This window comes from Mobula birostris, chromosome 24 (assembly GCF_030028105.1).
Source record: "Mobula birostris isolate sMobBir1 chromosome 24, sMobBir1.hap1, whole genome shotgun sequence".
NCBI classification, from domain to species: domain Eukaryota; kingdom Metazoa; phylum Chordata; class Chondrichthyes; order Myliobatiformes; family Myliobatidae; genus Mobula; species Mobula birostris.
In genome coordinates this window covers 43,239,658-43,255,615 of record NC_092393.1, presented here as the reverse complement: position 1 = coordinate 43,255,615, position 15,958 = coordinate 43,239,658, and the positions used below count along the sequence as shown (strand labels likewise).

Below are 15,958 nucleotides of genomic sequence, written 5' to 3'. Positions count from 1 at the left end.
TCTGTCTCCACCTAAACCTGAAGATTCCAAGGTTTCTGACTCTACAGTAATCTATATCTATTTCAACAGCAGCTCTGAATGTCTCTTATCTGTGAGAATGCACATTGTAAAGGAACTTTAAAAACTGTGGCACACAATCAACCTACACTTGTATATAATCTGTCTTATGCGTTTATATTTAATGTAGTTTTTTTTACTATTATATTCTTTATCTTATTGTTTTTTTTGTGCTGCATCAGATGTGGAGTAGCATTTCGATCACATTTACAGTAGTAAAAAGGAAGTGACATTAAACTCTTCTTTGAATCTTTGCAAAAACCGAGGTTTTTAAACCAGAATGTAAAAACGTGCTCTAGTCATACTTACTGACTTAATGAATTGTAAAATGATAGCATGTTTATTAATGCACATTAATGATACAATGGCTTGCTTTTCAGACATTTGTTTTGGGATACATTTAACATTTTTAATTGCATAATAAATGACTACTACAAAGTGACACACAACTGTAGAAGGGAAGCTCATAACATGACCTCATGCAGGAAGTTAAACATGGGCAAGATAAAAATCAAAAATGAACATTAGTTCACAAGAGAAAAATCATTAATGACAAACCTAATCACTGCTTACAAATAATGAATCGAATACCCAGAGACCTGTGAACATTTGGCTTTGTGTCCCCTAAACTAGAGGGAATGGAAAGAGTGAGAAGTACGAAGGGGGTATTAGTAAAAAATACTAATTTCATTCTGTTAAAATACTATACAACTCACTTATGACATGGGCATTAATCAGATATACTTGTTGCAATCAATAAAAACCTATTCAGAATGGACATTACTTCATTATTCAAATCAATTCTCTTTATTTCTACTTGCAACCATTTATATAGTATAAATCTTCATTCTTCCTAAAAGTTATAGTGTTAGTGCTGCTCCATACAGAAAGCAATGAGGCATTGTTTTATCTAAGTTTTTGATCAGAATATATGTTAAGACAATGTATAAAGCTTACTGCAATAGTACTTACTGCATCTGCTAGTCTTTCCAAATTGTCCAGAAAATATTTCACAGATTCTCCCTGAAAATGAACAGACAAGTTGTTATTTACTAAGTCAGTTTAATGTATTCTTAAACTAGTAGAAAACAATTTTTACTACAAATTAATTCAATTCTGTTGAAAACAAATCAAAAGATTTGCAATGCTAGAAAAGACTCAAGTTACCCTGAAATGAAATGTTAACTTTGAGTCAGTTGGTGGCATAAGAGTGTGGATTCAAGTCCAACACCAGAGACTCCAACACAAAAAAACTAGATTACAACAGAGGTGCCACAATGCTAGAGGTGAAGTCATGGTGACATAAAACCATAGACACGGGAGCAAATTAGGCCATTTGGCCCATCATTATGGCATATATATTTCCCCTCTCAACCCCATTCTCCTGCCTTCTCCCCGTAACCTTTGACACCCTCATATTCTCAGTACTAATTGGATTGGAAATAACATCTCCTTGTTGACAATCAACACTGGCACACCTCAAGGATGTGTGCTTAGCCCACTGTTCTACTCTATACACCCAAGACTGTGTGGCTAGACATAGCTCCACCACCACCTATAAATCTGCCAATGACAACTATTACTGGCAGAATTCAGATGGCAATGAGGAGGCTTACAAGACTGAGTTAGATCAGCTGGTTGAGTGGTGTTGCAACAACAACCTTGCAGTCAATGTCAGTAAGACCAATAGTTCTCCATTTGCACCATTTTTTTTTTTCAATATATACTTGTTGCAATATGTAGGGTTTTGAAGATTATGTATTGTAATGTATTGCTGCTACAAAACACCAAATTTTACAACATATGCCAAACCTGATTCTAAGTGCCTGACAGCGGAGACTTTTTAGAATAATGTGGAGTTTGTAGGTTCCCTCTGTGAAGACATGAGAGCTCCAGAGCTCCAATTTCAAACACCCCAAAAATATGTAAATGGTTACGTTAAATGGCCACTGCAAATTTATTCCTGGCATGGAACTATGGAGCTGATTGGTAGAATGCAGAGGGGTGGGAGGCGAGGGGGTGGAAAAGGAGAAGGGCAGAGGAGAAATGATGAGAAAGTGCCGAGAATAAAAGAAAACATTGGTGTAAAATAAGTGGGTGACTGATGGCCATCATAGATACAGTGTCTGTGAAACCCATTTCTAGGATGGTTGAAGATGCCATGGCAGTATTATATTTGAACAGGAACAGGGATGCTTGGGGGTATTCCTGTGACCTGGTAAATATCTCCCTCAATGAACATTACAAAAGAAATTATCTGATCATCCACACATTGTGATTAGGGACTCTGTGTGGAAATAGTAATGCTGTTTCACCACAGTGTGATAGAACACTATGACACAGGCATATCGCCCCATCTAGTCTGTGCCAAACTACTAATCTGGCTCATCCCATAGACCTGCACCCAGACCAAAGCTCTCCATACCCCTCCCATCCATTTACCTATCTGAATTTCTCTTAAATGTTGAAATCGACTCTGCATCCACTACTTCCACTGGAAGCTTGTTTCACCCTCTGAGTGAAAAGGTTACCCAACATGTTCCACTTAAATAAACATTTACCTTTCACCCATAGCCCATGAGCTCTCGTTATGGTCTTACCCAACCTCAGTGGAAAGCAATTTTTTTACTTTACAAAGAATGACTAGTGTTAAAAGAATACTGCTTTCAAAAATATGCCTATTTACAAAAATACCAGATGGTACCATATGAATACTAGTCTTTGCAAAAGTAGCATGCTGATATTCAGAAAATAATGCTAGCTATTTTTAAAGCACTTTTCGAAGTGCTTTACAATAGGATAAAGCACAAACAAAAATAAAAGACAAAATTATGTTAGTTAAAATGTTAAATAAACAGGTTTGAACTGGCATTTGAAAGTGTCAACTAAGTCAAATAAGAACATGAACAATAAAAGCAGGCAGTGTGCAGTTTTATGCTCCTGTAGAGTCCTGTTATGTCGAATATGATGGACCAAATCAAGCAAAACCATTGGCACTCAGCCATTTAAACAAGACTAGACTGCCACAGAACTGTCTAAAGGTGGAAGTTTAAATTTATGAGATAGAATGACAGAGCTTAGCTATCAGGCTGTCACTGGACTCCATATGAAATCCAATGCTGGAGACAAGTCTGAAAGAAGAGGGTGGGGTGGGTGGGTGGTGATTGGGAATTTTAAAAATCAAAAAGAGCTAGTATTTGCCCCTTAGACACTACACCAAATCAGACTTGGCAAGATATCAGAAAGGCCATTATTTTCTATGAAAATCTGACCGTCCGGCAGACCAAGAGGAAAGGGGAAAGGCATTTTAAAAAAAAAATTAAAACATTAAAATAACTATTTTCAAATAACTAACAGGATCCGAGAGTAATCCATGGTGATTAAAAATAAAACATTAAGCTGAATGTCAGAGATGCATACAAACTTGAAATCAGCAACAGCTTGAACAGGTGTCTTTTGAGCACTGCCTTCAAATTCTGGTAAGGGGTTACTGAATCAGAGCTTTTTCATTCTGCTGCCCAAGATAGGGTTGCCACATTGATTTGGTAACCAATTTGAGTATGCACAGAACCAGTGAGATTAGCTGTCCAAGCCAGTTTAGTTTACTGTGATTACCAAACAAATTTAAAACTGAACTACTCTAATTTGAACATATTATAAAGGATAACTTGTACACAGTTTTTAAAACAATGACTTAATGTTTTACTTAACAACTTTCTCAATTTGCTCTTCATCCTTAACGGTCCCTGAGAATCAAAGATAATTTATTATGGCACAAGGCCATTAATCTGAACCCAACAATCTTACCTACATCAAGATACAGTACTGTGAAAAAGTCTTAGGCACGCTATATTTTTTATATAAATTTTGTTTTAGAACTTGTTTATTTTTGTCTTCTGCATTAGTGTCAGTAGGAAAAAGCAAATTTTATATTTCCAAACAATTTTTCAAAAAATTAAACATTAGAGAAATTCTTGTATTTCATTAAAGTAATACAGTAAATAATAGACCAGTGCATGATTATACAAAGATACAAACAGGTGTTAACGATTAATGACAATGAGTTGAATGAAATGAACTGGTTAACTGAAATAGAAACTGATACAGAAGGAATCGAACTGGGTGAAGGACAACCAAAGTAAAAGATTAGGATTGGCAGATGTGACAGTTTAACCTACAAATCATCAATTTGTTCACCATGACAATAATGAGCGTAGATAGCAACAAGACACAAGTGGTCATCCTGCATCAGCAAGGTCTTGCCCAAGCAGATAGCGGTTTCATCATGTGTTGTCCAAGCAAGGAGGACCAGAAATGCAGTGGTTGGCCACAGAAACTGAGTGCAGTAGACAAGAGATACATCAAACTGACACCCGTTCTAAATCGGAAGAAGTCCGGGCACCACTATCATCTCTGAACTCACAAAGACCACTGGAACTCAAGTATACTCCTCTACAGTCCACAAACTGGTCACACCAAATACTGATCTGATTTAGTGTTTTTTTTTACTGTTTACTGCTCTTTATAGTATTGTTTCTGACATTTAGAAGTTTTTCATTTCATTATTTTTGAAAGCATCTTCCCTTTGCAGAATTTATTTTTACATGTGCCTAAGATCTTTGGGCAATACTATACAAATACAAAAACTTAAATATTGCAGGACTAAATTATGCAATATTCAGCACAAAATTATTGGAAACAGCACTCTATTCTGTTCATCCTATCCTTACACAGGTTTAATTTACCAAGAGATCTCCTACAACAGGTCTTATTGTGAGTAGTTATCAACAAAGGCAAAGTCTGAAATTTTAAAGATATAATTAACTTTTCCAAACTCATTCAAGTGATACTGAGAACAAAACACGATTTTGAAAGTCATAAGGTTCAAAACAGATCAAGCTGGGACCTTTTAAACCAACGTTAAAGCCATGAAATGCTTAACAGATGATTATTTTTACGGTATCACTGACTTCTACTTTTGTTATTTTCACTATATACGAACATCGTTTAATGGTTTTGACAGCTTGTGAGCATTGGAGAGCTTTATCAACGGTCAAAGTTTTTCCTGAAGCAGTGCTTGCAGCTTAAAGCTAATCAGGAAATGACTTAAGAAACAAAATACCAATCCTGTTACAAGGAGAAAGTAAAGTGACCAGCGGCAGATGCAACAGAACCACCCTAAAGACCACATTATGCACAACTGTCATGAAGCAACCATTTCCTATTGAGGAAGGTAGGGTTAGCATTCAAAATAGATTAACTTTTATCAGAATGAGCTCTGACTAAATACTAACCTCAAGATTCCTTTCCTCACAAATTCTACTTAATCCACTGAGTATCTGAAGAATATTTTTTATTTGCTTTTGTACAACATATACAAATATTCAGCGAAGGGTCCTGATGAAGGGTCCCAGCCTGAAACGTCGACTGTACCTCTTCCTAGAGATGCTGCCTGGCCTGCTGCGTTCACCAGCAACTTTGATGTGTGTTGCTTGAATTTCCAGCATCTGCAGAATTCCTGTTATATACAAATACTGCTATTTTTCATAGTAATTTTGGTACCACTGACTTTAATGTTTCAAACATATTGGTATGTTTACCAGAGGAAAACAGTCAAAGTTTTTTTTGTTGAAGGGATTGATCCATTAACAGCAAAGCATCTGCCTTAGGCACCTTATCCTTGCAAGTGGAACAAGTGCTTCACCTGCCCCTACACCTCCTCCCTCACTACCATTCAGGACCCCAAACAGTCCTTCCAGGTGAGATGACATTTCACCTGTGAGTCTGTTGGAGTCATATACTGTGTTCGGTGTTCCTGGCATGCCTCTTGTATATCAGTGAGACCTGACGTAGATAGAGAGGCTGCTTCGCCAAACACCTACTCTCCATCTGCCAGAACAAGCGGCCATCCATTTTAATTCCACTTCCCATTCCCATATGTCCATCCATGGCCTCCTCTACTGCCAGGATAACGCCACACTTAAGGCTAATTTATACTTGTGCGTCAACTCAATACTGTAACCTATGCAAGTGGCCTACGCGCGATGTAAGCATCTATACTTGTGCGTTGGTGTGTCTGCGTCGCTCTGCAATTCTGGCACATCACGCATGCGCACACACCTGCCATGCAAGGCTTCATGGTCCTGGTAGTCTTTCTCAGGGTAAACAAGTTTAAAGCGAGCGTCTTTTTTCGTAAAAGTGAAATGTGTCCTCCATAATTTCGGAGGTCTGTAAAGCTTTATGGAAACCTCTGCAGCCAGAGTTCCTTCCCTGCCCTTCAGTTGCCCAATGGGAAGCTATTGCAGCGTAGGAGGAAATACGATGCTCCCAGGCAGCCCAATCACAGTTGTTGCGTTTTGCGCTGCCGCGACGCGTAGTTACATTTTGGGAGAGGTGCGCGTCAGGCCATGGCATAGGGATCCGTGTGGGCTCTGCGTAGGGTTCGCTGCGACGCCGTACCTACGGTGTCAAGTTGACGCAGAAGTATAAATCAGCCTTTAGGTGTGAGGAACAACACATTATATTCCGTTTGGGTAGACTCAAACCTTGATGGCATAAAAATCGATTTCTCAAACTTCCAGTAATGCCTCCACCCCACCCCCTCACCATTTCCCATCCCCTTGTCCCTGTCTCATGTTATCTCCTTGCCCACACATCGCCCCCCCCCCGTGTTCCCCACCCCTTTCTTCCACGGCTTTCTGTCTTTCACCAGTCAACTTCCTAGCTCTTTGTTTCATCCTTCCCTCTCCAAGTTTCACCTATCGTCTGGCGTTTCTCTCTCCCCTCCCCCCACCTTTCAAATCTACTCCTCAGCCTTTTTCCCTCCAGTTCTGCCAAAGGGTTTCGGCCCGAAGCGTCAACTGTACATTTTTCCCTAGATGTTGCCTGACCTGCTGAGTTCCTCCAGCATTTTGTGTGTGTTGCTCAGATTTCCAGCATCTGCAGACTTACTCTTGTTTAAGCATCTGTCCTTTTTGCATGCAATTACTGTTCTTTGTCCTCATTCTTTAGAGCCATTGATAATGTATAGTAATGACATTTATTCTGAAAGCTAACTGCACCAGCCGGAAGATACAAAGTATTACTTGACATTTAGTGATACAAACATCCTGATATGACCATAACAATTTTTGTAAATGAATTGCATTAAATAAAAATGATAATGCCATTAAAAGTCAAAGAATAAATGAATGAGGTGCAGAATTTGGAGGAAATAAAGAATATTTCAAAGATTATTTCCAAACACGGTTGCCTTACTTGGTAAAAGGAAACCATGTTTTAATTTGCAAACCTATGTAATGTTCTTTTAGTAATTCCATCATATTCAAATTTATCAAGAGCCTCTGAATCAGAAGGATGTGGATTCCCTGTAGAGACTTGACCACAAAAATTAGGATGAAATTCCAGTGCAATACCATGCTTTAATGGAAACTGCTAAACGAACTTAATTCACCAATTCTTTTAAATAGATGAAAAAAAACTCCTGAGCACTTTTTTTTTTGAAGAACAGCAAAGGAGTTCTTTCTCTTGTACCAGGCCACAGTTTTTCCTTGATCAACAATAAAGTACATTGCCTAGTCATTATTACATTGCTGTGTATATACCAACATCTATGTCAGTATCCATGCCGCAAGAGTGACTGCATTTCATATGTACTTGAATTTACCAAGGTCAGAGCCATAGAGCATTGAAAATAGGCCATTTTGCCACTGCATCCATGCTGATGAATGAACACACGCTCATATCAATCCTTTCTTCCAGCATCTAATCTATTGCTTCCTATGCTTGGCTAATTCAAATGCTTTTCAGGGTCTTGAAATCTGTATTACAATGTATATATTTGACCACTTCAACAATTTTCCACTGAAACTCTCTAAAGTTACTGTCGAAACTATGCCCTGCATATTTGAGTAAAAATCAGGAAGGCTTACTTCAATCATGTATCTACAATTTTGACCTACTGATTTCACTAAATAATGAAAAGCTCAAAGCGGGTGTATCAAAGCTCTAGCTCTTCTTACTAAGATGCATGTGATTATTATAAAGGTCAAACCTTATTCAAAAAGTACTATTTGAATATACCTATTTTACATTGGTGATTTCAGTCCACGATACCAGGCCTTCACAATACAATCATTCTACTTCAAAGCTTTCATTAAAACCCAGAATAGCTATCTGATTTCATAAGCCCTGCCTGCTCCATCTGGCTCTCAGACCCAAGAGCTCAAAATGGATCACAGATGCAACACAGATAACACTATCGGACACCCAAGGCATTGTCCGGAGATGTGTGTGGGGTGGGGGATGGATGGGAAGGCTTTACATCTCATGTGCTTGTTTCACCAAATTCAATATCTAATCAGAAGCAAAATTTACCAGTATCAAAATTTATTACAGTAAACACTCTTCTGACAATACATGGCAAATGTAACTTGAAATCGGACTAAGTATGCGATAACCGCTTCACTTCAAATGTAATCTAAAATTTTAAAGATAGAAATCTGGTAGCCAGCACTGTGGTAGTCTATTATGTCTGACAACAGGAATCTGTGTGTGGAAGAGTTTTTAAAGTGGAAATGCCGTTGCACTGGGGCAATTCCACTCTCTAGACCTCAGAATTCCAGGTCCAATGGGACAAACAAGCTTCGCAAACTGGGGTCTTCCTTTGCTGCAGTGGTCAACGATGACGATGACTTGTCATGCCCTTCATTCTCCATGGAGTGCTGCTGTACCACCTTCCTGGCCATTGGATTTCACTGTAGATGTCAGTCTGCCAGAGCTGACTTCGTATGCTAGGACAAACATGTTCCCACCTCACTGGCGTGTGACCATTGCCTGGTGCAAACAGCTTCTTAAGAGCCAAAGGTGAGAGCTGACTGTCCAGTGGGGACTGGAGCTGAGTGAGCTATCCCGGAATAGACATGACAATCCCCTTCACCAAAGGTGCTACCCCTCCCTGAGAACAAAAATATCACAATACCAGGTACTACTGTATCATGAAAGGATGAACAAGGGGGTAAGGAAACTGAAGACTATTTTTGGCTGAGAACAACTACAGAAGCACAGACTGACTTTTAATAATAAACTTCTGATCTGAATTGTATATCTACTGGATGACAATAGAGAGGAGAATAAATCTTGACCATTTATCAGAGTATGAATAATTCTAAATCACATAAACCACACCTAACCATAGAACAATACAGAAGAGCCTGTGTCTTGCCTGCTTCTTTATCAGTATCATTGTGTGCATCACAGGTCCCAAGATATTGGATCGCGTAGTGGGAGAGCAGGGGCAGTTGGGACATTCTTTGCACAACAGTTCCTGAGGAGACTTTGGATTGCATAGTGGGAGAGAGATTTGAAAAGAAACGAGCGGGGGCAGTCAGAATGTTCTGTGCATCACAGTTCCAAGGAAACGTTGGATTGTGCATAATTAGGCATTTGCCAAGGGCCATTAAGAAGTTATGGTTTAAATGGAGTGACCATTGTTGGAGTAGGTCAGTAGTAAAGGCTGATTTATACTTGTGCGTCAAATGTACGCTGTAGGTACGGCGTAGCAGCGTACCCTATGCTGTACTCCATGCCAACCCTATGCCGTAGCCTAACGCGCACCTCTCCCAATATGTAACTACACGTCGCAATGTCGCAGATTGCAACAACTGTGATTGGTCTGCTTGGTAGCATCGCATTTCCTCCTACGCTGCAATAGCTTGCCATTGGGCGACTGAAGGGCAGGGAAGGAACTCTGGCTGCAATGCTTTCCATTAAGCTTTACAGACCTCCAAAATTATGGAGGACCCTGTGCTTGATGCCAGTTTGTAGCTAGCTGCCACAATCTGTTGACTTCCACCTGAAGCTAAAACTCAAGTGGTGATTGCCAGTCTCTGAGTATATTGTGCGTACACTGATGCTAAATAAATGGTTGGAGACGAACCAAATCGTCAAATCTACCTGCTGACATCCGAAAATATATCTCTCAGTGGCTGGACAAGCACAGAAAATTCACCCTCCTTCAGTTTCAGTCACCATTGTTTGAAGTTTGAGTTTCTTTGTGTTGAGTTTCAACACGAAGAAACTCACAGTGGCACAGAAACCCCACCGCCAACTCGTGTTTTGGCCGTGAATTGCAGAGTGACGCAGACACACCAACTCACAAATATAAATGCTCACAACGGCGTAGCCCAATTGCGTAGGTTGTGTGTAAACTAGTACGCAGTGTAAACCAGCCTTAAGAGTGGAGAGTTCAGGCTTTGGCTCAGAGACTTTGGGCGAGGACAGCCAAGGCTGCAGGTAGATTTTTCTGATTAACTTTTTTTTCTTACTGCATTTAGATCAGTAGCAATGCCAGATAGGATCGTGAAATGCACTTCTTAGCATGTAGGAAGGCAAGGAGATCTCCAGTGTTCCTAACTGCGGCTTTTTCATCTATTTTAAGGATTTGGAGCAGGAATTGGATGAATTCCAGATCATTTGGGAGGCTGATTGAGAGGTCACACCAGGAGGTAGTTACACCTAAGATTCAGCATACAGGTAAATGGATCACCGTCAGGAGAGGGGAAAGGTGATAGGCAACCAGTGCAGAGTACCCCTGTGGCTGTTTAAACTAATTTGGCAGGGGAATGGGAACCAAAGTGATAGGACTGAGGATGGGGTAGTTGCTATACAAATAGATACAGAGTGTAGTGATATTATGAAGGACAGACAGGTAATAGGGCAAAACTGCAGCCAGTGGGATGAGTTAAAGTATAACATGGGAGCAAAATCAAAAAGGCTGATTAATACAGGACTGAAGGTGACTTTTTGAATCCTTGTAGTATACGAACAAGGTAGATGATCTTGTAGTGCAGTTGGAAATTGGCAGGTATGACTTTGTGGGCATCATTGCATTGTGGTAGATATTGGTACCAACAACATAAGTAGGAAAGGGGAAGACATGCTGAAGAGGGATATGAGGGAGTTAGATAGAAAGCTGAAAAGCAAGACCTTCAGGATAGAAATCTCAGGATTATAGTGAGATCATAGTTGGGAGCTTAACATAAAAGGATACACATATCAAAAGGACAGGAAGTTAGGCTGAGGGGTGGGGTGGCCCTGTTGGTTCAAAAATGAAAACAAAACCTTAGGAAGAGATGACACAGGATCAGAAGATACAGACTCCTTGTGGGTAGAGTTAAGGGTAAAAAGTCCCTGATGGGAGTTATATACAGCCCTCCGAACAGCGTGTGGGATACAAATTATAACAGGAGTTAGAAAAGGCATGTAAAAAAAAAAGTAATGTTACAATAATTAAGGGGAGGGGGATTTTCAATATGCAGGTAGATTGGGAAAAATCAGGTTGGTGTTGGATCCTAGAGATGGAATTTGTAGAATGACTACGAGGTGACTTTTTAGAACAGCTTGTGGTTGAGCCTAAGAGGGAAAAGGCAATTCTGGATTGGGTGTTGTGCAATGAACCACATCTGATTAGGTAGTTTAAGGTAAAGGAACCCTTGGGAGGCAGAATCATGATAGAATTCAACCTGCAGTTTGAAAGGGAGAAGCTAAAGTCAGATGTATCAGTATTTTAGCAGAATAAAGGAATTACAGAGGCATGAGGAGGAGCTGGCAAATGTTGATTGGAAGGGGACATTAGCAGTGACAACGGTAGCTCAGCAATGGCAGGAGTTCATGGGAGCAATTCAGAAGGCCATGGGTAGATACATCCCAAAGACAAAGTAGTATTCTAAAAGGAGGATGACACAACTGTGGCTGACAAGGAAAGTCAGAAACAGCATTAGAGCAACAGAGAAAGCATATAATAAAGCAAAAATTAGTGGGAAGTTAGAGCATTGAGAAGCTTTTAAAAACCAACAGAAGGCAACTAAAAAAGCTATAAGGAGAGAAAAGATGAAATACAAAGGTATAAGCTAGCTAATAATATAAAAGAGGATACCAAAAGTTTTTTCAGATATATCAAGTGTAAAAAAGAGGGGCATGCCTAGACATTGGACCGGTGGAGAGCTAGTAATGGGGACAAAGAAATGGTAGATAAAATTAATAAGTATTTTGCATCAGTCTTTACTGTGGTTCCTTAAGGTTGTTTCAGTTGGGGGTGATATTGGGGATAAGCTACCATTACCTATTAAATGTTCCCAATAGTGTGTGTCTCAAACAGCCTCTGGCAACCAAGTCCACCTCCTGGGTTTCATACATGGCTTAGCTACTAAGCCTGGCAGAACCATTTCTACTGACAGAAGGAGTAAAAGGACAAAAAAATCAGTTGCTTTGGACAGGTAGGGCTCATCAGCCATGGTTAGCAGCTCATCTAGGAGAAGGAAAACTGTTCTCAAACATCCGCTGCCTTGTGGCTATCCCTATTCAGGAGAGGGGAGGGGGGAGTATCGACTCAAACCACGAGAGGCCTGCGTCGGGCATTTTTATGCCTTACAAGGCACAGATTGGAAGTCTGTGTGGGGCGCCACTCCTTGCACAGACTAGAGCAATGTGTGATTAAGTGCCTTGCTCAAGGACACAAACACGCTGCCACAGCTGAGGCTCGAACTAACAACCTTGAGGTAACTAGACGAATGCCTTAACCACTTGGCCATGTGCCCAGGGGAAGGATTTGGGAATAAACCCTGAGGAAATAACTGGCAACTCCTGCAATGCCACTGGCACCAAACTGTATTGGTCTATGCTGTTCTTTTCAATTCATCAGCTCCATGAAGATGGGGAGCCAGCTGCACGGACATCAGCTGATTCTCCATTTCATGCTACCCTGGCTTGTATATCACATAGACACCTGGGAATCAACATTCATGGACAACCCCACCCAAAGGAGAGCCCCACTCACTAACTCCACTGTAGGAAAACACCAGCAGTATGCCAGAAATTTGAATGTGCCAAGGGGCAGAAGTGAGTGTAGTTACTCAGGAGAAGATGCTTGGGAAGCTGAAAGGACTGAAGATAGATTAGTCACCTGGACCAGAAGGACAACACCCCAGGATTCTGAAAGAGGTAGCTGAAGAGATCGTGGAAAGGAAGAGAAGATGGCGGCGCGACACAGTGAACGCGGCCATTCCGAATGAATATCGTATTTGTGAAGTAGGATGCCACGCACAATCCGGATTTGAAGGAGACAGCCATGAGAAGCGTGGAGGAACATCTGGAGTAACTTCTGAAATACCTGCTTCACTGCCGCTGCTACCATGTGATCCAGAATCTCCGGAGACGAAGGCCCCAAATCCTCAGCTTTGCCTACTGCCGGGGCCAGGGTCGAAGCGCTCGGCAGAGATGTTGCTCAGTGCTCGGTGTCGAAGGGGTGGTCGGAGGCTTGGGGTTTCGGACTGACTCGGAATCGGACTGTAGTCGGATGCTTCCAGGATGCTGCATCAGCAAGTTGGTGGCGCTGGAGGTTTACCGTCTGCATGAGATGGTGGGACTTTCGAGAGACTTTGAGACTTTTACTATGCCATGGTCTGTTCTTATCAAATTACAGTATTGCTTTGCACTGTTGTAACTATATGTTATAATTATGTGGTTTTTGTTAGTTTTTAAGTCGGTTTGTCATGTGTTTTCATGATATCATTCTGGAAAGACATTGTATCATTTCTCAATGCATGCATTACTAAATGACAATAAAAGGGGACTGCGTGTCCTCAGTCATAACCTAAGTATTAGTAAAGCCTGATTTATACTTCTGCGTGAACTGGACGCCGTAACCTACTTACACGCGTTGAGAGCATTTATACTTGTGCGTTGGTGTGTCTGCGCCGCTGTGCAATTTGCGCACATCATGCATGCGCACTCACCTGCCCGCGCAAGGCCTCATGGTCATGGTAGTCTTTCTCAGGGTAAACAAGACGCAAGCGTCTTTTTTCATAAAAGTGAAATGTGTCCTCCATAATTTCGGAGGTCTGTAAAGCTTTATGGAAAGCATTGCAGCCAGAGTTCCTTCCCTGCCCTTTAGTTGCCCAATGGAAAGCTACTGCAGCGTAGGATGAAATGCAATGCTACCAAGTGGACCAATCACAGTTGTTGCATTCTGCATTGCCGCAACGCGCGGTTACATTTTGGAAGAGGTGTGCGTCGCAGCAACGCAAGCTCTCGCATAGGGTTCTGTGTTGGCTTTGTTGCGACACAGACCTTACAGCGACGCGTTGACGCAGAAGTATAAACCAGGCTTCAGTACATAAGAAATAGGAGCAGGAGTAGGCCGTCTGGCTCGTCAAGCCCGCTCCACCATTCAATAAGATCATGGCTGATATGGCCATGAACTCATCTCCACCCACCTGCCTTTTCCCCATAACCTTTAATTCCCCTACTATGCAAAAATCTATCCAACCTTGTCTTAAATATATTTTACTGACGTAGCCTCCATTGCTTCACTGGGCAGAGAATTCCACATTCTCCACTTTCTGGGAAAAGCAGTTCCTCCTCATTTCTGTCCTAAATCTACTCCCCTGAATCTTGATGCTATGTCCTCTAGTTCTAGTAATCTTTCGAGAGTCACTAGATTCTGGAATGAATCCAGAGGACTGGAAGATCGTAAATGTCACTCCACTCTTTAAGGCAGGAAACTATAGGCAGTTAGTCTGACTTCAATAGTTGGTAAGATGTCAGAGTCCATTATTAACAATGAGGTTTTGGAATACTTGGAGGCACATGATAAAACAGGCCAAAGTCAGCAAGGGCTGAAGAGGAAATCTTGCCCGACAAATCTGTTGGAATTCTTTGAGGAAATAAGCAAGATAGACAAAGGTGAGTCAGTGGATGCAGTGTATTTGGATTTTCAGAAGGCCCTTTCACAAGGTGCTGCACATGAGGCTGTTTAACACGACAAAAGCCCATGGTATTACAAGAAAGAAGCTAGCATGGATAGAGCACTGACAGATTGGCAGGAGGAAAAAACTGGGAATAAAGGGAGCCTCTTCTGGTTGGCTGCTGGTGCCTAGTGGTATTCCACAGGGGTCAGTGATGGGACTGCTTCTTTTCAGATTATTTGTCAATGATTTGGACAACAGATTTTTTGGCTTTGTGACCAAGTCTGCGAATGATACAAAGATGGATGGAGGGGCAGGTACTGTTGAGGAAGCAGGAAGTCTGCAGGACAGATGGTGAGAATGGACAAAGAAGTGGCAGAAGGAGTATAGTGTAGGGAAGTGTATTGTCATGAACTTTGATTGAAGGAATAAAGACTATTTTCTCAATGGGGAGAAAATTCAAAAATCAGAAGTATAAAAGGACATGGGAGTCCTTGTACAGGATTCCCTAAAGATTAACATGCAGGTTGAGTCGGTAGTAAAAAAAAATTGCAATGTTAGCATTCATTTTGAGAGGGCTAGAATGTAATATGTGGAGTATTATGAGTAATAACTCTTAAAGAACAAAAACTAATTGAGAAAATAGCCACGATTCCTTTTGTTTATATGAGACTCTTTGTCACTTATTTGGGGCAGGAGACTGTTGTCAAACAGTTTCTAACTAGCATTAGACCCTTATACTTGTGCGGCCATTAGACACTACTCCGGGCTTAGAGCAAAAGGTTTTAAATAGTGTCTGTTGCATGCGCTTGTGTTCAGAAAGCAGTGATTTTTGTAACTGATAATTGGCCAGAAATAAGCAACCTACAGTTTCAAACATTTCATCACTTCGAGTTAGGAACTAAAAATTTGAAGGTATCGACAATCATCTTGAATGTTACAATGAAAATGTGGAGAATGCAATCGTCGACAGCATTGTATGAGGGTAGTCCATTATCTACACCTGGTGTCTGTGCTGATTTTATTCACTTACAGTCAAAAGAACGCAACAGCATAGAGGCACACAGGCCAAATTCCTCCACTGATAGCAATTAAGAATGAACAGTTTTATGGTATTGTAGTAATACTGCTGGTGTTCCAATTTGTTCTGTATTTCA

General features: G+C 40.9%; 1 protein-coding gene across 1 annotated transcript in view; it reads right to left on the bottom strand.

Moving 5' to 3' along the window:
* Positions 1 to 15,958, bottom strand: part of LOC140187352 (guanine nucleotide-binding protein subunit alpha-13) — an 85,603-nt gene that overhangs the window by 29,359 nt on the left and 40,286 nt on the right. The window contains exon 2 of the mRNA XM_072242579.1: positions 1,030 to 1,080. Coding sequence (XP_072098680.1) covers positions 1,030 to 1,080 — 51 coding nt within the window. The remainder of the gene's footprint in view (positions 1 to 1,029; positions 1,081 to 15,958) is intronic.